The 25,730-nt window shown below is 39.5% G+C and overlaps 1 protein-coding gene across 2 annotated transcripts; it reads left to right on the forward strand.

Moving 5' to 3' along the window:
• Nucleotides 1–168: 168 nt before the first annotated feature.
• LOC122664160 (molybdate-anion transporter-like) lies at nucleotides 169–22,250 on the forward strand. Of its 2 annotated transcripts, none has more exons than XM_043859864.1 (9): nucleotides 169–183; nucleotides 18,347–18,543; nucleotides 19,259–19,403; nucleotides 19,486–19,654; nucleotides 20,007–20,277; nucleotides 20,717–20,982; nucleotides 21,119–21,334; nucleotides 21,760–21,868; nucleotides 22,091–22,250. In XM_043859864.1, exons 2-9 carry the CDS (start codon nucleotides 18,393–18,395, stop codon nucleotides 22,150–22,152), a joined length of 1,389 nt encoding a protein of 462 aa, XP_043715799.1. In that variant the 5' UTR covers nucleotides 169–183; nucleotides 18,347–18,392; the 3' UTR covers nucleotides 22,153–22,250. The 2 variants fall into 2 exon arrangements, with proteins under 2 accessions (XP_043715799.1, XP_043715806.1); XM_043859871.1 differs by having other exon boundaries at nucleotides 170–187.
• The last annotated feature ends 3,480 nt before the right edge of the window (nucleotides 22,251–25,730 follow it).

Here is a 25,730-nt window from a genome sequence, read left to right on the forward strand (position 1 = left end):
GTAAGATTGGTTGGTCGTGAGTTGTTGTTGGGATTTTTCTCTACTCATAGAATCTAAATTCGTGGCAGAGGTTCATCAAGTTTCCTCTCAATGGATTTTTCCTAGGAAATTCATAACTTCTTTACTGATTTATCTCCCTATGATTTGATTTTTAACCAAAATCTCTCTCTCACTCTCTCTCTCTCTCTCTCTCTCTCTCTATGTGAACCTTTTTTTTTTAAGCAGAAATTAATAAAATAGAAGTGCACGAAAGTACGGTGCTACCCCCATGAAAATGTGAAAATCCCGCTCAAGATGATGTTTGCAACTTGCATCATGCAAGCATCATTTTGGGATTTGTATACACGCAAGGCCTGGGGAGGGTCAAATGTACGCAGCCTTATGCTTAAGGGTGTCAAAACCTAACCCGAACCATTAAAATCGATCAAAATCGACCAAAAAATCCCTAGACCGAACCGAACCTAACCGATCTTTATTGGATTAGTTTTAGACTGGGGTATGATGGGACCAGTTGAAAACTGGACTGATCGATAACAAATCGAAAACCGAACCGAATGAAACCGATAAAAAAATCAATGAGTATAAGGTTATGAATAATTGAATTGATTTCAATATTAGTGAGAAAATTTATGGTTGTAAGGGGAAATGTTACAAATCAATGAGTACGAGGTTATGAAAATAGGAAAATTGATTTGTAACAATACTTTTTCCATTGATCTCCTTTTTAAGTGTGGGGCTAATGAAATATTTTATGTAATTGAAAATAGAAAGAGAAGAAAATAGGCACAAACCGAACCCAACCTGTTCAAAAAACCCAGTACCAAACCGCTATCAATCCGTTATTATAAATCAAAACCGACACGAAATCAAATCGCATCGAAACAAAAAAAATCGGACCGAACCGACCGATTGACACCCCTACTTACGCCTGTTTCTGAGACTTGAACCCGTGACCAAGCGTTCAACAAGTGAGCACTTGACCAACGCGCCAAGCACGACCTTCTGAGGCCCAGGTAGCAATCTCTTTCCCAAAATAAAATTTAAGAAAGAGAATGTCTCAATGATATCTCTATAGGTGTATTTAAAACTCGACACCTCTTTTAATTGTCTTTTGTCTTACTCTCAAAGGTTCTTTAAATTGAGAATGATTCAACCATTCTAGTACACTTTTAAGCGCACAGATGACATCCACTCACTCTCTTGGATTCCATCTGTGCGCTTAGCAACATACGAAAAGATCATTGCTCCTTTAAATTAGGATATAAAAATGTTTTCAAAGATAATTTAAGTGACATATCGTTATGTCATTTTCACAAGGTGTCATTGTCATGCACATATTTCAAATACACATGTGAAAATTGAAATGATAATATTTAACTTCATTTGAAAAAAAATTTGTGCACCATATTAAAAAGGGTTAAATACGCGTACCCCCTATAATGCACCCAATATTCCTCGTACCCCCCTAAGGTTCGACAAGTCCACGTACCACCCCTATTTTACCCCCCTAAAGCCATTTAAGTCAACACTAGGTGTTAAATGCTAAAAAAAAATGATCAAACTACCCTTTCTTCTATCTTTTCTAAAATTTGAAAAGACCTAATTGCCCTAAATATTTGCTAAAATTTGAAAAGACCAAAATGCCTTCATCTTTCCCAAATCATCATCTTCTTTTACAATGTAGATACTCAATACTACTACCACTACCACCATCGCCACCCACCATTAACACCATCACCACCGTGAAGCCCCACCTCCGGCACCACCTCCACCATAAGCCCTCCTTTTCTTTCTATTTCTGATCCCGCAAGCATTATAGAATGACTGAAAAAACAATAATCGAACTCAGATTCAGAAATGAAGATTTAGAAGAAGAAGTTTACATGGAACAACTTGGAAGGGTTTGTATTGAAAGACCAGGAAAATAAGATTTGTAAACTAGTTAAATCTTTATATAGTCTAAAACAAGCTCTTAAACAATGGCATGATAAATTTGACCAAAAGGTTGTAGTAAATGGATTTAAAATAAATGAATCTAATAAATGTGTTTATTCTAAATTCAAGAATGGACATGGTGTTATAATATGTTTATATGTTGATAATATGTTAATCTTTGGAACTAATTCAAACATTGTATTAGAGACAAAGGCTTTCCTATCTTCATGTTTTGATATAAAAGATATGGGTGAAGCAAATATAATTTTGGGAATCAAAATTGTTAGATCCTCTGATTTTATTTCTTTAACACAGTCTTATTATATAAAGAAAATATTAAAGAAATTCAACCATGAGGATTGTAAACCGGTTGCTACCCTATAGGATCATTCTATCAAAGTTAACTTCTTATGAAAGAAATTGTGTATCGCAATTAGAATACTCTAGTATCATTGACAGCTTAATGTATGTCATGCAGTGCACTCGTCTTGATATAGCTTTTGCAGTTGGTGCTTTGAGTAAATTTACTCATAACCCTAGACAAATTCATTGAAATGCAGTTATAAGGATTTTTCAGCAGTACTAGAAGGATATACAAATGCAAATTGGATTATAGAATTTGATGAATTAAAGTCCACAAGTGGTTGGATATTTACCTTGGGCGAAAGATCAATTTCTTGGGGATCCAAGAAACAAACTGTGGTTTCACACTCAACTATAGAGTCTGAATTTATTGCTTTAACAATGGTAGTAAAGGAAGCAAAATGGCTTAGGGACCTATTAATAGAGATTCCTCTGTGGCCTAATCCAATGTCTGCTATATCAATATCTTGTGATAATGAAGCAACATTATCAAGAGCTTATAATAAAGTTTACAATGGAAAGTCAAGGCATATCAGTTTAAGACATAGTTATGTAAGGGGAACAACTCGTCAAGGAAGTTGTGACTATTAGTTATGTAAAATCAAAGAAAAATTTGGTTGACCCCTTTACAAAAGGCCTAGGTAGGGATGTGGTATGGAAGACTTCCAAGGAGATGGGTTTAAGGCTTTTAAATGAGAGATAATATGCAAATGAAAATCAACTAGACACTAGACCAATATCTAGTCAACTAGTTCAATGGAAAAACACTTGTAGTAATAACCGGTTATGCACTTAACTAGTAGAGGTAGCATTTCTTGTCATCTCAAGGTAGTGCATGTTTGTATGGAGAAACTGACAGAGGATATGATCAATCCTTTAATGAATCTATGTCCTATAAGAAATGCAAGTCATACATTTGCACATTATTATATTCATCTATCTAAGTGCAGGAAGTGGGGCAATTTCTGTGAGATTCAAAGCTTATCTCTAAGGCACTTATGAAAACCTAAAATGAAGGCACAAGACCATAAATGTGCGGGTATTATTGAAACTCTGTCAAGTAAGTCATATGTCTAGTATATTAGATTTGTCGCTATAAATTCTAAGTTCAAGGCCTCGACTACTTTGATTTTGACAACATGAAGGTTCAAGTCGAAAGATACCTTTATGTAAGTATGATTTAAATGTATAGAGAAGTTATTGACTGAGACTCAATTATTTTAAAAATTGGGAAAAACCAAAATTTTCAAAATATTGGTGTGGGACTTTTAGTCCCACATCGGGTATGAAAGAAAAGTTCATTGGGTTTATATGTGTTAGTTATTATTATCACATGTGCTTAGAAGAAATTGTATAGTGCACTTGCAAGCGAGGACGGTGATCGTCGCGCATATGGGCATGCGTGCGTGTGCGTGGTTAGTTAGTAAATACGCATATAATACATGTATTATATACATACCCAAATTTTTAAACGTATAATACTCTCGTCCCTGTATTTTCCCGTATTTTTATAAAAAAATATATTTTTTAATCGATCGAGTATTATACTCGTATAAGATGCGTATTATACGTATTATACATTTTTTTTAAAAAAAAAAAAAAAATACCCAAAAGATTAGAATTTAGGAAAACGATTTCACTTTCCCTTTCATCCCTTTCGATTTGCGTTGAACATCCAACCGTAGGTGCAAGCGATGAGCCGCCCTCCATCTCCAATCATCCTCCCCATCTCCGTTCAACAAAGCGGCACTTAGGTCTTGTACTCTCTTCTTGTTTTTCTCGGTCTTTGAACTTTGATGGTGGTAGTGAAGCAAATGAATCGTGTGATATTGACGAGAACAACTCAATCTCTATTCTATTTTATTCTTGTTTTTCTATCTCTTGTAGCTAATGTGTACAGTGGAGATCCATATCTAGAACTCTCCCTCTTGTCTTGTGTTGGTTAATTAGTGGGAAGTGGGAATTCATCCCCCTTCACAAGAACACATCCGGTTAAAAATATATGGTTATCTCATTGTAGATAATAAGAAATGTAATGTTGGAAGAATGATTTAATGATAAGGTAATCAATTTGCTCATCTCATTTTCGGACAATCTACATTCATTTCTTGTAGATTATTGATATTTTGGTATGTTAAATGATAATCTTAGAGATGTTATATAGCATATTATATTATTGTGTTTATTTTAGTTCATAAAATCATGATATTATTTTGTTTATTAGGTGATGCATGCATGTTATATAATGAATATATGTCCGTTTTTTTAAAAGTATTATTGCCGTCTATGCCGTATTATACCCGTATTAAACACGTACCGTATTATTATCGTATGCTTTTTATGAAGCCGGATTTTTGAAAAGTATTATTACCGTCTAGTCCGTTTAATTGCCGTACGTATCCGTTCCCGTTCAATTGTCGTTCCCGAACTTACTAACTAAGTGTGTGTGTGCGTGAGGCACAATGTGGCGCTTTGATGGTACACTTTGCACTTCGCAGTATATCGCCTTAATCTTTTCAGGATCGATGGTGTCTGATCAAAGGGTGCTTAGGATCCAACCATTGGATCGGTGGCTGATCAAAGAGGAGGGATGCAACCCTTGGTTCAACGTTGAGTCCAATGGTTGCAGCCCCATACGTATAGCCATGAGAGCCCAGCCCAATAGTCATGACCTATCAGATCAAGCCATATGAGCCAATGGATTTGATTCATCCGAATTGTGTCATGGGCCTATATGTAACCCACGAATTCAGTCAGTCAGGTACTAACAAATCTCATAGTTTCAAGGTGATTTCTGTCTCTATAAACAGTAATCAAGTCAGGCTTGATTTATCTTGAGAGGCAGATTTACTGCAACCCATTGCAGTCATAGGGTGCAAATACTATCTTAATGACAGAACGATCTTGTTCGACTTAGGCAATCTGTCCGTCCTCTCCTTCTTTTTGATATTAGATTTATAATACCACAAGAGATAAAAATGTGCCAAACCGATTTGTTATAGTTATTACCAAAAAAAAAAAAACACAAACACAAACATTTTTTGCATTCAACCATTTTTTTAAATAATCCGTAGTTGGAATACTATTATGCAACACTCTCCAGAGAAAAGTTTTTAATTTTGGATGAATCTTAAGCTCTCATTAGAATTTCCACCATTTTGGGATTCTTCTAAAGTAGGGGTTAGATCCAAAGTTTATCAAGCACTTGTCCTCTCTTTGATAAAAATACACTTAGCTTTTAAGCTTCTAGCCCAAAGGGCCGAAGGATTAGATAGTAACCACCAACCTAATCTAAGAAGCAAAGATTGATTATGAATGTGACCAAGCTTAAACCCTAAACCACCATAATTTTTGGGCCTACAGATCTGAGGCCAAGGTATCAAAGAAATTTTCCTACTTTTCTTGGACTTCCCCCTCCAAAACCTAGCACTTAGGAAGAGCAGACACTCTTAGGAATTAGGAAGCACGACATTAAATTGGTAGGCATTGATCACAACACAGATTTAATTAGGAGAGATCTACTAGCTTGGGAGAATTAGGAAGATTTCCAAGAAGTAAGTTTATTTTGGACTTTATGAATTAAATGTCGAAAATATTGTTTCTTGACCTTATTAATGAAAAGAGGATCTCTGAGGTAAAAAGGAGATATTTCATGCATACAAATAGACGACAAATATATATTCTCAAATGAGATGGTGTGTTTTTGCTAAAAAATACTTCACTCTCATTATAGTTGATTTACAATCCTGTGAGGGCTTCAAAAGACTCAAGACTATTTGAATAGTGTTAACATCCTCAAGATTAGCACGACAAAAAATGAAAGTATCGTCTGCAAAAAGTAGATGAGTAACTTCAAGGGCATTCTTAGTAATTTTGATATCCTTGAATAAATTAAGGTTTCTATAAATCTCTAACTACCATAGCTAAAATGAATAGATAAGGATTTGAAGGGTACCCTTGTCAGATGCCATGAGATGGCTCAGAGAAGTCAAAAGCCCCTCATTTTAGCTTGATGGAATAAGTCACTGAAGAAATAAGATAACTAATAAGTCCCAGAATGGAGTTTTATTAGGGCATTTTTGAGTTTTTAGGTTTTTCTTTCCGTTTTTGTTTGGTAGAAATAATTATGATAAAAGATGACAGATACACCATCATGACTTGGGGTTTTATAAGAACCAATCGTTATCTCTTCCAATTCCTCCAATTCCTCACATATGGGGTGGAAATGACCACCCTACCCCCTGCCCGAACACATTACCTAAGATTGCCCAAGGTGGGGTCCACTCCCCCTATTAGAGGAATTGGAGGATTTGGAGTAGGCAGTGAATTGGAGGTGGTAGTTATTCTTATAAGAACCTATACTAAAAACAGCTAGTCTAATTTCTTCAATAGAAAGAAGAGCTATGGGGTTTTCGTTGTCAAGAATGACTCAACGAATCGGTATCCCCTCTAATTCGCTGCTCCCTCCAATTCCTTCAATTCTTCACGTGGGGACAGAAATGACCACCCTACCCCCTACCCGAAAACATTGCTCAAGATGGAGTCCACTCCCCTATTAGAGGAATTGAACGAATTGAGGTGCCTGCAAATTGGAGATGATAATTATTCATGACTCAAACCAAGACAAAAGAGGCATTCCACAAACACCTAGTCCAACGGGTTTATGTCCTAAAAATAGAATTAAAATCAGAACTAAAGTACTGTGAAAATACTCTTTAGCAATAATATTAGTCTCGTACACAAACTGTCCGTCATTATTTTTCCCTTATTTTTAATACAGGCAATAATGTGATCTCCAAAGTCCAAATTTGTTAATGTGAACTAATTAATGTGATCTCAAAATTCGATCTCAGGCGTAGTACCGACTACCGAGTCTATGGTCCACTGGGAAGTCCACTGAAACGACAAAAACCATTAACCACATCCATGATCCACCACGCCTTTGGAGTGTCAGTTGATCTCAACTAGGGAGGGGAATTGAGGGAGTGGGTTAATTAGGTACTTAAATGGATTTTTTCTTTTTTTTATTATTAGGGAGAAACAACGTCATCCATCCGGTCGAGCTAGACACGCCACCCTTGTGCCGGACACAAGGACATGCAAAATGACTGATTAGAAGTTTTCTATGATGCAAAAGTGAGAAATCGTACCAATGAAAGGTAGGAGATGGATTTGTTCAATAGGAAACCTACATTTTCTCTAAGGAGAGAGTGTTTTAATGTAAATCTTACATATCATAATGTGAGAGGATGTGAGAAGAAATCCTCTCTGTGAAGACCTTTTCATTTAGAGATGATTATAGCAATTAAACTTATTAAACAAGCTAATTTAGATGAAGATTGAATGAACTTCTTTTTCATCAAAGCCTCTTAAAATTAGAAGTATAAATGGATAATCGAAAATCCGAATTCAATTTAAATTTGTATCTATATATTCGAATAGTTGGATATCAGGTGTAAATTCGGATAGTTTTTTATATTTGGATGATAATTGAATATGGATTCAGATATTGATGCATCCTCTTTGATTATATCCACTCCATGTTTTTTATAGTAAACCTCAGGGGGTTGCCGTGTAATTTTCCCTTTTATTTATTAAACGGATGGTATATTACCAAAAACACAATTAAATAGATGGTTTGGTTTTGGGCTTTATTCGCCTGGTCCGGTCAGGCCTGACGGTGGAGCGGACTAGGTTTTGACACCTACCCACTACTCTAATGTGAAAGCAACCTATCGTGGTTAAGATCCGAATCCGCATTACGTTATTAGGAGCAACGCCACCTTTGCTTTATTGCCTCTACCCCCTGGGTAGATACCTAGGCATGTTACCCCATTGGCTCAGACGCTTGTGTAGAGACCATGCGACCAAGTAGAGTTCTCATGCCCATAATAAATTAAATATCCTACTTGAACCCGGTTTGTCTTCATATGGGTCCCTCAATGGGATTAACCCGGTCCAAGAAATTGCTCTTGCATCAACTCTCATGGTGTTGAGAAAATCTCGACCATGAATTTCATAAAATGAGAGGATCAGCACCACTTGATCGGCAATCACAAACACCGGTTTTGATGGGGGCGATGATACACATATAACAATCAACCGTTACAATCACCTGATGGTCATTAGCAAATGACATCTCTTCGATGGGAATCTGATTGTAGGGTTTCACAACTAGAATCGCACCGTCCATAAACTCTTCAACCGCACCTTTGATCTGACCGTTCTCTTCACCTTGATCGTCACTTTTGTTATCCACTTTTTCTATTACCACTGACTCGTCCTCTAAGGCTATTAGCATTCTGCATACTTTATTACAGAAGCTGTTGGTACTACCAGTAAGTTCTCGAAAACCCAATCATAGGTCCCCAAAATTCGATTTGATATTGGGCAATCAATCCCGAAATTCCTTCGCGAACCGCTCTAAAAGAGTAATAAATTTAGGGTCTAATGCCTTCGGAAATAGAGGATTTCGCTCTGATAGCAAATAATGTAGAGTTTAGATAATCAATGGCAGAATTGTAAATAAACAGAAGTTTATAATGGGATGCCAGTATCTTAATTAAAGGAGATCTTAAAAAATAAATAAAGGTAAACCAGAGGAGAAGACAGAATTGAGCTTACCATTTAAAGAATGACGGTAAACTAGGAATTAAGGTAAAAATAGGACATATAAGGTTAAAGGATAAAGTTGAGGGCAAAATAGGGAACTAACTTAAAAAAAAAACTAATATTGTGGGACGTGGGAGTGGTCATCCCTAACCTTTGAACGACAGTGGCAGCAGCCAGCGGAAGGGAGGAGATTTGCGATGAGAAGAACTCGCAGTTAAACGTTGGATTAATTAGGAATTAATGTTTTTATTTTATTTTCCTTATTTCAACCATAAATAGAAGTAGAGTTTGAGTCAAAATGTTTCAGTTGAGTCCATTTCTGTTAGGATTTCTTTGTTTCAGTTTAAGGCAATTATTCCCTTTAAATACTTGGCTGTACTCAACAATTGGGATAGAGAATTTTGAATGAAAGTTTATTTGGTTTAAACCTATGGCTGCCATGAGCCGTGCTTGCTTTTCTTCTCTCCTCTGATGTACTTCTTCCTCTTCCTCTTCTCCCTGTTGCATACCCTAAAACGGTATAACCTCCCTTGTTTCTGACACAAGTTCAGGGTGTAGTAAGGGAGGCATCGATCTCTCTGAGATCTGCTCCTATTAGTCTCAAACATTGGGGATTAATACTTAACCTAGGGCGACATTACCTGTGGATTCCCATTCCAAACCTTTCCGTAACAGTGAGTTGTGAAGCTAATTTCAGATCAGGCTTTACACTCCTCCTCCAGCAGCAGTTTCAGACATCAAATACATCTCTTCTGCTTTTTGCTTGGGCTGATAATGAAGTGCATCCAAGAGGGATCTTCATTGTCGACTCATCCATGAACTTTCGGAGTCAACCGAGAACCCACGATGGAGTAATCTCTTCCAAACTGCAGCTGTTTTTGTTTTCTAGGTTATTCGTAAGGTTGAAGATAACCATTCGGCTGTGCTTTAATCCTTTTTACATGTTGTTTCCAGGTTTGCCCCTCATAACCTATTTAATCCTTTAGTTGATTTTGATGTCAACTTTACCCTTGCTCTTTATTTCGAATTTCCTTTATATCCCTTCTCCATTTAATCACACTCTGTCCTTTAGGATTCCCTAAATTACGGTGCTGCCATCCCATTAAAACCTTCCATTATTTACCATTTTGCCATTGCTCCTACACACCTGCAATATTTACTGTTATGCCACTTGTGCTTATGTTTTTAGTTATCTTACTCTTGTGTGGGCTCGTATGCGATCCGAGGCGGGTTTTCGAACCCCGGATTCGCATCAAATTGGTATCAAAGTTGAATTTCTGGCTGTTACCAATCATAACAGGTGGTCATGTCACCAACGCAGAGTTGCACTTGGAATTGGCTGAGAATCAACAAAAGAGTGAGGCCGAACTTGAGGAAAGACTTGAGAAGAATGAGGCTAAACTTAACAAATTTATGGAAGAGACTCTTGCTTTTATGATGAGAACCGACAAACAGGTTGAAGCTGGAACATCTACTTCGGCTCCTCAGGTTCATACCTTACGGATCAAAGATACACCTCAAAGGCATCAACCGGATCCAATTATACCCCAAGACATCGCACGACAATTTTCTGATAGGGACAATAGCATCAAAGTTGAGGTTCCAGAGTTTTGTGGTGAAAAGGGGCAAGAGGAATTTCTTGATTGACTTACCAAGGTTTAAAAGATCTTTCCTTATAAATCCTTTTCAAACGAGAAAAAGCGTGAACTCATTTCTGCAAACTCGACCTCGAACCAGGAAAACCAGCAAGAGATCGATTGCAGCAGGATCAATATAGTAAAAGAAGAAAAATAAAATAACTGAAACATCCTTGTCTCTACTCCCAACCCATCTCTAATATGGTCATTCCTTTACCTTTCCTGGTTTTGCCACATCCACGTCAACATCCTCGTCTGTAGTACACATAGTTTATTTATATGGCACTTCTTAACTGCTCAACATTCCTCACCATACATCATAGCCGGTCGTATGACAGTCCTATAAAATTTTTTTGAAAGCTTTAAAGGAATACGTCGATCATATAGCACTCTCGACACACATATCCACTTTATAAATCCTATAAGGAGGGTGTTAAATAAAATATATCTTTCTAGCCACCACCCCCCCCAAAAAAAAAGAAAAAGGAAAAAAAAAAACAAAAACAATAAAACAAAGTGTTGCATCAAGAAATCATCGAGCGGTCCTGCGAGTGCCGTCACCTGCAAAAGGACCAGGGGGTCACCAGAAAGAACCGGTGTGGTTCCGACTTAGGGCTCTCCGATGCCAAAGTGCGATCTCCTGAGCAAATAGATGAATAGAGATTATTCAAGATGGGTTGAGGGTGTGACATACCTCCTCTTTTATAGCGGTGCATGGCTGAGTGGAGAGTCCCTAGTTGATGTGGAGTCTTCGTCGTAGATGGAAGAGTGAACCACGGAGTGGATAGAGTCCCTGAGTAGCAGGGCTCCTCCCTGGTTGATTGTCTTCCCGTGAGACTTAGTGTCCCAGTAGGGTTGTCCTTCTCGACGGATAGATCCTTCTACGTGGTAGATAGGGTCCCTGGTGGTTGAGTCCATCTAGGTTACGCAAGTGGTAGGTGAGGGCCCGGAGCCTTTGTGGTGGTGTGTATCTTGTTGGCGACGTGGTGGTCATGTAGTCCAACTCGTACTTGCACCCTGTCGAGGTCCCAACTCTTCAGTGGATAAGGCCTGAGGGGGAAGGATGTACAAGTCAACATTGGCCCAAGGGGGATGACGCCCAAGTGTGGGTGACGCCCGTGTGGGTGGCGCCCAAGTGTGGGTGACCCCCCAGTGGATCTCATGCTGTTGGTGTCCGGGTGATCTCCCGTTGTTCCAAGACACGTGGTATCTTCTGATAGGTTGGGATGATTTGTGGTTCATCACAAAGAAGCAATGATATCCCTAAAAAACATTGAATGGCGTACCCACACATCACGAAGAGGATGTTTCCTTGATTATTGCAAAACATTTACCAAACATAAAATCGTGTGGTATGTGGATGTAAATGCCAGAGCATCCAAAACTGGAGGAAGGTATGTCAAAGCAGACTTGTCTCTTGGGAATTCAATCCAGCTTCAGTGGAACTTTAGGGTCCTAAATTTTGGACCGTGAATTAAACCTTTTCTGATCCAAGTTTGAATTCAAACTGTTTACTTAGGCTCTACGAGTAGTTATGATAAATAAAATTTATGGACGGGTTGAAATAATTGTCAAAACCCCAATTTACCCACCAAAGGTATCTTTGGAGCCCCGTTAGTGATCTTTATGATTTAAGCCCTTGGTTGTGGTTTTGGCGTTTATGTCAACAGGGTGGTTGGTTTTCTGATGTTATTGCTGCCTGGAACATGGAAGACATGCATTTTATTATTTTTGTAACCTTCCTATTGTTCCAGCTTGCAGGCTCTCATTGGCTGCCATGAGCAGCGTGGCCCCTATGTCCCACACAAAGAACAATCCCCCTGTTTGTTGTGTTGATACTTGATAGTAGCATTGGCAGTTGTTGTTGTTGGAGGAAGATGGCAGTGGTGAACTCTGATTGTAAATTAAATCCTAAATGGCATTCTTCACTGAGGTTTGGTTAAGTAGTATTAACTAATTCAGTGGTATATTATATCATAAATCAACATTCTACCGTTCATGAGGTGAAACAGTAAATGTTGTTCACTGTTATGCACAAGCAGTTTTTATATGATTATAACTTCCTGGACTATGCCGTTTGTTGCCAAATTGAACTACTGGATGGTTCTTCGCAAAAATTGTAATGTAGCTGTTGCGTCAAGAAATCGTCGAGCGGTCCTGCGAGTGTCGTCACCTGCAAGTGGACCAAGGGGTCAACAGAGAGAACCGGTGTGGTTCCGGCCTAGGGCTCTCCGATGCCAAAGTTAGATCTTCTGGCGCAAATAGATGAATAGTGATTATTCAGTATGAGTTTTGATGTCCCCTGATGGGGTTGTGTACCTTGCCTTTTATAGTAGTGTATGGCGGTGTGGAGAGTCCCAGTTTGATGGCGAATGTGCCGTTGAGTGGATAGAGGCCCTGGGTAACGGGGCTCTATCCTGATTGACCATCTCCCCGCGGGAGGGAGTGTCCTAGTGGTATCAAGATCCTTGGTGGATAGATACCCGCGTGTGGTGATAACGTCATTGGTGCTTGAATCCGTCTGGGTGACGTGACTTCTAAGCGGTGGCCTAGAGTCCTAGTGGTGACATGAGTCTGTAGCGATATGATCGGGTCATAGGTGAGTAGCCCCGATGTTTGTGCCCCTCACGTCTGTGCCCACGATGTCGTGCCTGGGTGCAGGCCGCGCCTGGGTGTGGCCACGCCTTGGTGAGGCTGCGCCTGAGTGGTGGCCGCACCTGGGTGCAGGCCGCGCCTGGGTGCTGGGACCCCGGTTCGTTCCCCTTGGTTCTGGAGCGGGTCGCCCTGTGACACATGGCGGCCGTTGATTGGCCAGGTGAATATTGGATGTATCAGTAGCCAAGATAGCATCATTGTTGATTATGCTTACGACATGTGCATAGTATAAGTTTGCACAGCATAGCATGATTTCATCATATGAGCATGGTATGAATGGTATTCTTTCTCACAGAGTTAGCTGCTCACCCCATTTTACAGAGCACACGCACACGTGGAGTGCCAGTGTGCCAATTGCATACGGAAAGCAAGAGGGAAAGGGTGTCCAGTCTTCCCAGTAGAGGATTTGGACAGAGAGTAGCTACATAATATTCTTTTGTGTATATGGATATTTTGTTATGTAACTAAGATGGACAGATTTCTTATGTAAATTCTCAGATACAGGTAGTTAATTTGGACTAATAGTTATTTTGGACAGCTATGTCGAACAGGTTTTAGGACTTATCTGACGGATGTTGATGAACACTTGTTTTGGACTGTTTTGTTGACAAAATTTCATGGAATACAGTTTTAGAATATATGCACAAGATAGATGGATAGTTATGTGGATACAGAATTACAGGTCTCGGATGGATATTCCAGACTATTTTGCTGATAAAATTTCATGGATTACAATTTTAGAATACACATGATAGATGTATAGTTATGTGTGTATATAATTACAGGTCTTGGATGGATATTATTATACTGTGAAGCTCTTCACATTATCAATGGTGATACGTCCCTGCAAATCCGAAGAAGGTAGCAGACCTCGGATGAAGCTCTTCTCCCTCACCTGAAATTCTTCCCCTTCTCATCTCAGTCGACCGAAGTACTCCCTCAGCTGAAGCTCTCGAAATCCGAAGAAGATAGCAGACTAAAAAATGAAGCTTTTCTCCTCACCTGAATTTCTTCTAATTTTTGGTTTTATGTTTTGGCCTAATCCCAGAAACCCTTTGATCAAACAGAAAACGAAGACAACTGCCTTCCATGTACAGTTAGTTCTTTGCTTCAATTATTTGATTCTTTTCATTGGAGGAAAGAATCTTCATTTTAATTAATTGATGTTTCATGGGTGGTTTTCTACTGAAAGTAAAGACAAGTTTCTAATTATCTAACCTAAGAAGATTTCTGCTCCTTAATGGAACAACTTAATAATTTACGCGGCAAGTTCAAATGTAAATGAGGAATATAAGGAAGCTTTCATAACAAAATTGATTAGCTTATGCAAGATAGTTGCAGGATTAAGCCATGGAATGGCTTGTGGTGAACTTGCAATTGCAATACTAGTCCTTGTGGTGCACAACATTGTAGGACTTGCAGCTTCACCAGCCATGTTCACTGTTTATTGAGCTGGCTTGAAAAAGAGGATTATGTCTGGTCGAAGGAACGGCGCCTAATTCAAGCACAATTGCCAGGCATGGTGCACAGCTTGATGAGGCAACTAAGGGGGTTTATATACTGAATAGGGATCTGGACAATATGAGTAGGCTAATTGTGAAGTTAAATGATGAGATGGCGCACAGTAAGACTATTGCCAAGATGTGTGTGAAGAATCAAATTAAAGAGGCAAAGGCAAATGTTGATTGAGGTGGTAAGGGAGTTTAAGAGTAATGAGTCTTGGTTCCTGCAGCAGCTAGGAGAGCTAGAAGATGATGTGTTCTTGTGTTTTCTAACCATCAACAGAACTAGAAGGGTTGTTAATCAGGAAATAATGGTGCAAGCCACTGACCCATATGGACCAACCTAATGATTCCAATCTCTATCAAGATGAAGGCAATGATCATGATGATAACAGGTTAAGCAGCATAGAGATTAGTTCCACGCTTCAACTGTCCTGCTATAATTAGTTGTGAGAATTATTTCAATTTATTTTATCATAATATAGTAGATATTATGAGTAGAAAGACACACGAGCAATTCCTTTTTTGAAGTGCCCATTAAGAATGAACAAAAAAAGGGGAAGGGGTTGGGGGAGATAATTTCAATCTGGTTAATCTTTGGCATTTTGCTCATTTAAACAAAGGATTATTTGATATTAGATTACAATTCAAATCAAACTAAAATGCTTAATTAACCCACCAAATAGTTGGTGAAATTCTTGGCTGGATTAGACATGTGTATGTAGAATTGCTTTTGGTAGTTTACAAAAAAATCATTTTTCTCAGGTTGTGTTGTGTGAAATAAGTTGGAACACCCAATTTGGATCATCAATGGGTTCTATGAAGAAAAATTTTGTTGAATATGCCAACTATTTGGTAATGCAAGGACAAATTTCACTTGAACAGGTTGAGCAAGAACACTATCTCCTGAACAAAATGAAGCCCCTCTAAATTAGCTCGAAATTACCATGGCTTTTAAAATAGTGGATTGAAAAAACAGGATTTTACAAGTGATTGTAATCACGCTCTAATCATTTTTGTTAATGTTGGCTTGCTACGTGATGGAAATTACGTAACGGCGTTCCCAGAATAGAAACGTTATCAAACGGGGGCTTAGTGCCCACTTGATAACCTTACAGGTGTTTCTGTTCTAGTTATATGCTGAGAAACTGCAAAACAGTTTTTTTTCATTTTCTGTGTTGAGAAATCGTTTTTGACTCGCTTGGTATACCTGTTCTTGGAAACAAGCAAAACCTTTTTTTTTTCTTTTTTTTTTTTTAAATTAACAAAAGGATATGTTTGGCACACTTTTCCAATTTTACAAAAGAGCATAGTGAACGAATATAGGAGTTTTTATCGGGCACACTTTTCCAATTTTCAGCCAAGAAACGATAGAACATGTCAAACATGTTCTGTCAAAAGTCTTCCAGGGAGCATAAATTTTGATTTATGTTTCTAAAAACAGTCACAAAAAACACTTTGTTATCCAACGATTTTTAAGTGTTTTTCCGTTTCTCACCAGAAACTTTTTCTCGTAAGGTTATCAAGCGGGCTCTTAGTTTCCTATCTCATAAGAGGATTTAATATCTCATGCATTGCTAAGTCTTCCATACATAGGATGATAGGACTCTATCTAAAGTAATAATTGATTGTGTTTACCCATTAAATATTCCAACCACTCATAATGAGAAACGTGGAGACAAGAAAATAGGAAATGTAATCCACTGAGTCTCGTCTCACTTTCCCGATATGAAAACCTTCTAAGAGCTAAACTCCGAAAGACAAGGAGATACATTCCAATCTGGAAACCATGAAGATCTAAGCTTCCGGTTCCCTACTAAGGGAAGGAATCCTATCGGATCTACAAGACATAGAAGCTTGCCTCAATTAGACTCTCCAAAAATGATTCCTATTCTTAAACGGAAACTACTAATTCAAGCAGAACACGTATCAAAGAAGGATCCACATTACCAAACCACCAATATAAATAGAACTCCCTCCCCCTAAGTGTTGGGTTTTAGATCCCTCTATGATGAATGCTGGTTAGAGGATAATAGGACCGAAAAAGGATTCCCTTAGCAAGGTGCTCTTTTATTCCTCTCACCACTTCTACGAGTAAGATGATCAAGCGATACGACGGTGCAAGCCTCTTTAATATACCAGACGATACGGTGTTAAGAGTTGTAGTTTCACCACGGGTAAGTCGTATGTCTACACACCGGGCCCAGGGTTACACTACGAGGTGTAAATAATGGGGTTAAACCATGCGTTGTTGGATGACCAATGGTGTATGATAGTGTATGCAAATATGATGCAAGTTGATGCATAAAAGTTAGCATAAAAAAACATACAATAAAAAAAAAAAAATTTAAAAAAAACATGTTAAAACAGTACAAAACAAAACTAAACACATTTCCCATCATGCAGCAAAATTGTGAAAGAAGATCTCTACCAACACACTTAAGAATAAACAGTGTACACATACCATACTCAAAATCATCCCTTTCTATTTAGAAATTTTTTACCATTATTAGATCTGAAACAGGGAAAGAAGATAAGTAGAACCTCACCTGAATAGGAACCCTAGTCGGAAATCTTCAATCTTAACCTGAAACAATAAAACCCTAAATTAGAACTAAAACCCTAAACAAAGGACACCATATGCAATAGACTAGGACAGAAAGCGAGAGAGAAAGAGAGAGCAGAGATGAAAGATGGGTATGAAAGAGAGCAGAGCGAGAGTGATGAAGATAGGGAGTGAGTGCGAGAGCGAGTAGTGATAGAGCGAGAGTGAGATTTTTACCTTTTTCAGCAGTTTGGTAGCAGGCTTCGTCCAAGCTTCCACAAAGCTTTTCGTCGACAGTGTGGAAGAGAGCAGAGAGGGAGCGAGAGAGAGACAATGCAGGTTCAGGAAGACGACGATCGTCGTAGAAACAAAAATCGTCGTTTTAGATCGTTTCAAGATTTAGGGTAAGAAACATATGATTCAAAGTTGGATGATGCTATTTGTACTAAGCCTAGAATTTGTAATGCATATCTAAGTTCACCTAAAGAGGTAAAAATAAATCGGAATCATGTAATTCTTGTCATCCATTGGAATTAAGCAACCAAACGGTTATAATAATTTAGAATTGCGATCCGACAGAGTTGCGTTCTGTTAATTTACACAACCAAACACAACCTTAAGCAATAATAATGGATCAGTTAGTCACAGTGACTGTCACACTCTCATTCCCTGACGACCGACGATTACAGAGTGGGACCTCACCCCTCACATGAACGGTAGTGCAGGGAATGTTCAGGTACATGAGCACACGTGAACAACTCACAGCTGTTTAGATGGAATCTATTCTGTGGGAATGTTCCATTTGAATGGCGACTGTGAGTTGTTCACCTATGCTCACGTACGTGAACATTCATCCCCCTCCATGAAGGGGTGGATCCCAACACCTAGAGATAAAAGAGCTAACTACAAAGATCACAAGCTTCAACAGCTCAGATGTAGCCACGTGTACGCGTAAAAACACTGATTGTGTCTCCTACTATCCTACACGCGCACACACTTGATTTCTCACTCAGCTCATTTCCCCCTTCGCTCTCATAAAAAGAGTTCCCAGGAAAGGTAGAGAAGCCATATTTACTTCGTCGTTTCTCTTATAATTTTCTCTGTGTCTCGCGCGCGCGCGAGCGAGCAGATCCATCTGCTGAAATGGAGGTGTTTTACTACCTTGTTTTTGGTGTTCTCGTGATGGTTGTCGGCACCCTCGAGTTCAGCAAGACCAACAAAGATCGCATCAGTACCTCTGCTCCTTTTAATTCATTCAAGAACAATTACCTCGTCGTGTACTCTCTGATGATGGGTAAGCCAGATCTGATCTTCCCTTTACATTTTCCCATTTGATTTCTCGAAAATTTGGTGTAATTTTGGAGTCTCTCTCTCATGCTCTCTTTTTCAATTTTAAAACTTCTCGTACGGGTTGGATCTGGTATCTCTGGTTATACACAATGCACTCTAATGCTATGCGTGCCTTATTTTCCTCGGATCTGTGGAATGAGTCAGCCCCTCACTTTCTCTTTGAGAAACCAGGAGTTTTTTGGGTTTCGTAATCAACATTTTCAGTCGTTAAGACGTGGGATCTACATCCAGCGGTGTTTTCAGTTTTCAGTTTTCAGTTTTCACTACTGTGGAAGCAAAAAAGTTTGTCTGTGTGGTGTCGACTTGTCGTTTCCCTTCTTTCTTTCGCCGACGTCGGTGATATTTTTTTATTTCGATTTTAGATTCTTCCTTAAAGAATTAAATAAACTAAATTCTTCCCACCTACCGCCGCCCCCCCCCCCCCCCTCAATAGAAAAAAAAAACCCAAAAGAAATGACATATATATCGGCTAATTTAATCTGTAGCTCTCTTGAAGAATGTATGTGATGGATCTAGGCAGCTGAGATGGTTCGCTCTCTTTCAATTGCAAAATGGCATAAATCGGTTGCTCTATAAATGTTAAAGAAAGTTGAATATCTAAGCAGTTAAGTCCATTAATTTTTCATTTTTTGACTAATTACGGTTCCTGCGGCAAATAGCTGGGGATTGGCTGCAGGGTCCATATGTCTACTACCTTTACAGTACATATGGTTTTGGGAAGGGAGAGATTGGACGCCTCTTTATTGCTGGTTTTGGATCATCAATGTTGTTTGGCACAATTGTTGGATCTTTGGCGGACAAACAGTAAGATTTCATTATCCGAACTTGATCTGTTAGTGATCAAATTGGTTTGCTGGTTTCTCATACCTTTGTGCACCATGTACAGGGGCCGTAAGAGGGCATGTGTTACTTACTGCATAACTTACATCCTAAGTTGCATCACCAAGCATTCTCCTGATTACAGAGTTCTTATGGTGGGGCGTGTATTAGGAGGAATCGCCACTTCTCTTCTTTTTTCTGCCTTCGAATCATGGCTTGTTGCAGAACACAACAAGGTGAGCAATTGGGACTCCGCACTTCAATTTGCAAGTACACCCCCATTGTGAGTGGACTTCTCATCTGTTGTATGCTTGGTAATTGAGGGATTCTGTGCATTGGTGAAAGTCCACAACATTTGGTGGGTCTGAGCTTTGAACTTAACCTGATCCTGTGACTTCTCTGATAATTGAATGTTTGAACCATGAGGCAACCATCAGCTTGCTTTGAAGTAGTGAAACCCATGGGTTGAAAGTATGGAAGCCACCATCTATATGATGGGTTGCCTCTTTTACTTATGTGGTGGTCTTGTGTGTGCAATCAATATGTTTGTTTTGTTCAGATATTTTATCATGTTTTTCTTTCATGCAGAGGGGCTTTGACCAACAGTGGCTGTCCCTGACATTCTCTAAGGCAATATTTCTTGGTAATGGTCTCATTGCCATTGTTTCTGGGTTGCTTGGCAATATGCTTGCTGACACTCTTGGCTTTGGCCCGGTTGCTCCTTTTGATGCTGCGGCATGTTTTCTTGCAATTGGGATGGCCATCATATTGTCATCATGGAGTGAGAACTACGGGGATCCTTCAGAGAGCAAGGACTTGCTCTCCCAGTTCAAGGGTGCTGCTGTAGCCATTGCTTCTGGTAACTCTCTAACCTCTTTCTAGCTTGTGTGTACCTTGTTCTTCTTTGAGAAAGACTAGGCATTAGGATATTCATTTTGTATGTCTTAAGAATGTCCCATGCATTGATAAGATGGCTCTGTTTGATCTTTGATGAGTTATATTTGGGAGATCTGCTGTGTCAAATAACACTATCATGAAGTAGTCATAGCCTTTATTAATTAAATTATTGTGTACATTTAACTGAATTTGTAAGGGTGTAGTACAGGGTTTGGGAGGGAGGGATTCAGTCGCTTGGGTTAAATGCTTCAATTGAGATCAACACCCTTGCTGTTTGCATTTAATATGGTGGCACTTTTCCACTTTCTGTGGTCATTCCTGATTTATCTGAAATTTTGCTTCGCTTTTCTCTCATCTTTTCCTTGTGAAGACTTCATAATTTTTGTGGTATGTGAAATCAGATGAGAAGATTGCACTACTGGGAGCAATTCAATCATTGTTTGAAGGTTCAATGTATACATTTGTCTTTCTATGGACTCCTGCTTTGAGCCCAAATGATGAGGACATACCACATGGTTTCATTTTTGCAACATTCATGTTGGCTTCAATGTTGGGAAGCTCCATCGCATCTAGGCTCATGGCCCGCGCATCCCTCAAAGTTGAGAGTTACATGCAGATTGTTTTTATGATTTCAGCCTTCACCTTTCTGATTCCTGTTCTTGCGAATGTATGTACCTATGGACCCAGTTCTTTCATGCAAAATTTTTGTCTAATGGTTGTTATTAAAAAAAATGAAAGAAACTCTTATCTAATGATTCATTTTTTATCATGATTTCATCTGTTGTTACTCTACCTCGCAACAGTTCTTTGTACCTCCCACAAAAGTGAAAGGTGGGAGCATATCATTTACAGGTTGCATTCTTCTCTTTGGCTTCTGTACCTTTGAGGCTTGTGTGGGGATATTCTGGCCATCAATCATGAAGATGAGGTCACAGTACATTCCAGAGGAGGCACGAAGCACCATCATGAACTTCTTTCGCATCCCTCTTAACATTTTTGTGTGCATCGTGTTGTACAATGTAAGTATCTTACTACCTTTACTGCATTAACTGTTTTGACTTACTATGGGTTTCACTGCTGAAAGTTGAAAAGAAAAAAGAAAACAAAAAGGGGGGAGGGGGGAGGGGGGGAGGTGGGGAACGTGAACAGAAAAGTTGTACTCTACCATGTGTGCGTAGAAGCTTTTCAGTGATCTTAGTGGACATTTTCCCCTTGCACCAGCAAGCTCTTCTTGATTGCTATCACAGACGCCATTCTGTCTCTTTCTTCATTTTGGTCTGCATGGGTGACCTTTTGCGTTGCTAGCTCTTTCTATGCAGCTTCTTAACCACCATTGGCATTCATCTCTCTCTTACTCTTCCTTTTTACAAGATGTTGGGAAGTGTCAAGGAAGCTGTCTGTGTTTTTATCCATTGTTGAATAAAATTTTTCTTTTTATGTGAAGGTTAATGCTTTTCCTATCACTGTCATGCTGGGCATGTGCTCGATATTCCTCTTCGTGGCAACAATCTTACAGAGGCGGCTCATGGTAGTTGCAGAGAGCCACAGGCATAGTAAGTTCAGGTCCCGATGATACAGCGTAAATTTATTCCAATTCATGGTTCTAGTTCTAGTTGTAGCATCTGGAGTTTCTGCACTGTGTTTTGGCCGATTTTTTTATGCCATTGAAATGAAATAAACAATGGAATATAAGTACGTACAGCAGGTGATGTCTTTATAATTTTTATGGACTTATGGGTTTGTTTGTTTTTGTCATTTGCCCCTTTGTTTTACAGAGCCACAAGACTGGGCTTCAATGAAAGACAGGGACACGGAGGCAGAGCCATTAAACATCTGATTGAGAGTATGAAGATGAAAGTGTGGGAAATACGGGGAATGGTTAAGCAAAGCCAGCTTTTCCAGCCATAATGGTGTTGCATTTGTGGCAACGTTATAGAATAAGGAAGTGGGGAAGTTATAAAATATTTTGTTTATTGATTGAGGGGGGATGGATGGATAGATTCTCTCTCCTTTCAAGCCAGTGATGTTCTGCAGATGAAGGCCTAATTCAAAAGTAGCCATTCGTGCTGTACGGAATGGGGAGTGCTCTTTCTGCTGTGACGGGTCATTCAGCACCATATTAGTATCAGTATATCTCAGTTGTAGATTTTATTGTTTTTTCGATGATCTATTCAGTTGTAGTAGTTAAATTTTCCCTTTTGTAATTTTCTCTTTATCTATTTAGTTGAAGGATGTTTTTTCCTTTTCTTTGGGGGTTGGGTGGGTTGAGAGGATTTTTGGCGCAGGATTTGTTCTTTGTCTTGAAGATGGATTAAACTTGAGGCTCTTTCTAACATGTTTAAATGTGGTGGTTTCTGCGTATACAGATTTCCATGATCATTTTATTCAACCATTAAGAGGATCGTTCAGCTGCGTTCATTCTATTTGAGTGATGTTTCACTTGCATCACGGGGATATTAGAAGTAACCTCCATTGTTGAATCCTGAAACTTTAGTAATCATATATGGTCACATTACTAATGGTGAAGGAATTACTCCTCCATGGCGGAGAAAACATAGTACTTGCAACCGTCATCCATTCATGTTTTGTTTTTTTTGATAAAAAGCCTTTATTAACGATGGAACAATGTTTCAGATGAGTCAGAGAAGTGAGGGAGGATACATTCAGGGAGTGGGGAACCAATCCAGACATGGCTATTTTGGAAAGAGGCTCTAAGGGTGGCTAGTTTGTCCGCTACTGAATTAGCTTCACGAAGAGTATGAACAAAGCTGATATGATTAAAACAAGTAGCTAAAACTCTGCAATCCTGAATGATAGAGTGTATCTTCCAAGGTGTTTCCAAAGTGTTGTTCTGAAGAATATTCACCACCAAGAGATTATCGCTTTCCACGATGTTAGAGGAGATACCCATCTGGAGAGCTATGCTCATGGCTTTCTAAACAGCAAGAGCTTCTGCCACCAATGCGAAATTCCAACCTATTTCTTGAGAAAAACCACAAATGAAAGAGGCATTAGGAGATCGACAAACTCCTCCCATTCCTGCATGACCAGGATTGCCTTGACTTGCTCCATCCACATTAAATTTCATAAAAGGTGCTACTGGTGGGTGCCATTGAACCAATCTTACTTCTCGCCTCGGAGGCTCAGTGAAGTTCTTCTCCTGATCCCTAGCAGTCACAATTGCTCTAAGGGTAATAGCCGCAGGGTTGAAGGGGACCTGTCGAAAGACAAGATCCCAGTATGCTATCCAAATTTGCCAGATAATACCACAAAAAAGAGAAACTTGGCTCCAGTTATCTCTACTGGTCCTAAGTGGACTGTGTAAGGCCGAGATAATTCCAAAGCGAATGTCCTCTGTGTTGAAGAGATGTAGCAAGCCCACTTGTTGCCATATATTCCATACTCTGTCACACGAGAAGAACAAATGCGAGGCTGTCTATGACTGATGCTGACAAATATGGCATAATGGATTTAGGTTAAATCCTCTGAGATTAAGAAGATCTGGGAGAGGGAGTTTCTGATGGAGAGTTTTCCAAATCAAATGTTGTATCTTGGGAGCCATTGGGAGATGCCAAATTCTAAGCCACGCCTTATCAGTTGGCTATGTACCCTTGTCAATCGCCAGTGAATATGTCGATGCCACTGAAAAAATTCCTGATGATGTAATATGCCAAACGATACAATCCTCAGTGTACAAGATGGGGATTGGAATGGATAGAATCTTACAAGCCATGTCTGGGGGCCACCAATGGAAAATCCTCTCTCTGCTCCACTGTCGGGTGTGAAGATCAATAAAGAAGTCCACCGAGGATGGTGCATGGGGCAGAAGGGGGAATGGGGCTGAAGAGGGAGGACCAGAAGGGATCCAATAATCAGTCCATGGATTGATGGTGGTGCCATTACCCACTTGATGATATATGCCTAGCCTCAGAAGATCGCGGGTGGAGCAAATCGATTTCCATCCCCATAAAGCATTCGCGGGGCACTTGGCTTGAAGAAAGCTAGTATTGGGGAAGTACTTCTCCTTCACTGATCTAGCCCACAAGGATGAAGGAGGAAACATGAGTTCCCAACCCTTCTTAGCTAGGAGTGTCTGGTTCATCGGTGCAGAGAGTTTAATGTTTAATCCCCCTCTTCTTTTGGGTTGGCAAATGGAGGTCCAAGAGATAGTAGGAATAGAGGAAGAAGTCCCATTTGACCAGTAGAAGCTACGACTGACTGTGTTCAATGATTTCTGTACTACAGCTGGAATTTTGAAGCAAGACATGACATACTGGGGCATTGCTGAAAGAGAGGCTTGGACTAATATAGTCTTGCCTGCAGGAGTGAGGTATTGCGTTTTCCAATGTTGAAGCTTGGTGGTTACCCTGGATAATAGGTTGGTACATTGTTGCTTGGATAACTTGCCACTGGTGTAGGGAATGCCCAAATATTTATCGAGTGAGGCAGTCGGAATGATCTGAAAGTACTCCCTGAGCTGACGCTTCGTGGCCGATTGAACATTAGGGCTGAACTGGGCCATAGACTTGCTGAGCTTGATCTTTTGCCCTGAAGCCTTACAGTATATATCAAGGACACTATTTATAACTCTTGCTTCAGTCATAGTCGCCTCCTCGAAGAAAATAAGATCGTCTGCGAAGGCCATATGAGATATTCGTTCTCCACCTCGTTTGATTTGCAGACCCCGAATCCTTCTTTCTTGCAACTCTATGGCCAGTTTTGTTGAGAGAACCTCAGCACAAAGAACAAAAAGGTAGGATGAAAGGGGATCCCCTTGTCTCAATCCTCTTGAAGGTTTAATGTAAGGCAGTGGGGATCCATTGAGTAGTATGCCTAGTTGGGTACTTTCCACACAAAACATCACTCTTTGGATCCATGTGTGATCAAAACCAAAATTCGAGAGTGTGCTTCTGAGAAACTGCCATTCTACTCTGTCATGGGCCTTATTCATGTCGATCTTGAGTGAAAAATAACCCCTATTGCCTCGCCGAGTATGCTTGATTCTGTGCAGAAGTTCATGGCATATCAAAACATTATCCTAGATGTGTCTACCTTTAATAAAGCCATTCTGATTGAAGGATATGATCTTGTTGAGAAGTGGACGCAGACGCTTCACCAGAATCCGCGAGATGATCTTATAAATAAAGTTACAGAGACTAATGGGTCTGAATTCAGAGGTCGAGGAAGGGTGATCCACCTTAGGAATAAGAGCAATATAAGTCTGGTTGATGGAGAGGGCGAAAGAACCGGTATTGAAGAATTTGATAATGGAATTCGACACTTCCCTTCCAATAATCGACCAGGTCTTCTGAAAGAACATATCAGAGAAGCCATCTGGACCGGGGGCTTTATTGGCAGACATTTTCTTCAATGTATTGTACACCTCTGTCTCAATAACTGGGGCCAGCAGTCGCC

Source organism: Telopea speciosissima, chromosome 1 (genome assembly GCF_018873765.1).
Source record: "Telopea speciosissima isolate NSW1024214 ecotype Mountain lineage chromosome 1, Tspe_v1, whole genome shotgun sequence".
Taxonomy (NCBI): domain Eukaryota; kingdom Viridiplantae; phylum Streptophyta; class Magnoliopsida; order Proteales; family Proteaceae; genus Telopea; species Telopea speciosissima.

Bases quoted from the DNA above. Each gene is read 5' to 3' on its own strand.
- LOC122664160 (XM_043859864.1), top strand. From the start codon at position 18,393: ATGGAGGTGTTTTACTACCTTGTTTTTGGTGTTCTCGTGATGGTTGTC. The intron at 19,404-19,485 runs GTAAGATTTCAT...CACCATGTACAG, and splicing joins GGATCTTTGGCGGACAAACA to GGGCCGTAAGAGGGCATGTG. The intron at 20,983-21,118 runs GTATGTACCTAT...ACCTCGCAACAG, and splicing joins TGATTCCTGTTCTTGCGAAT to TTCTTTGTACCTCCCACAAA.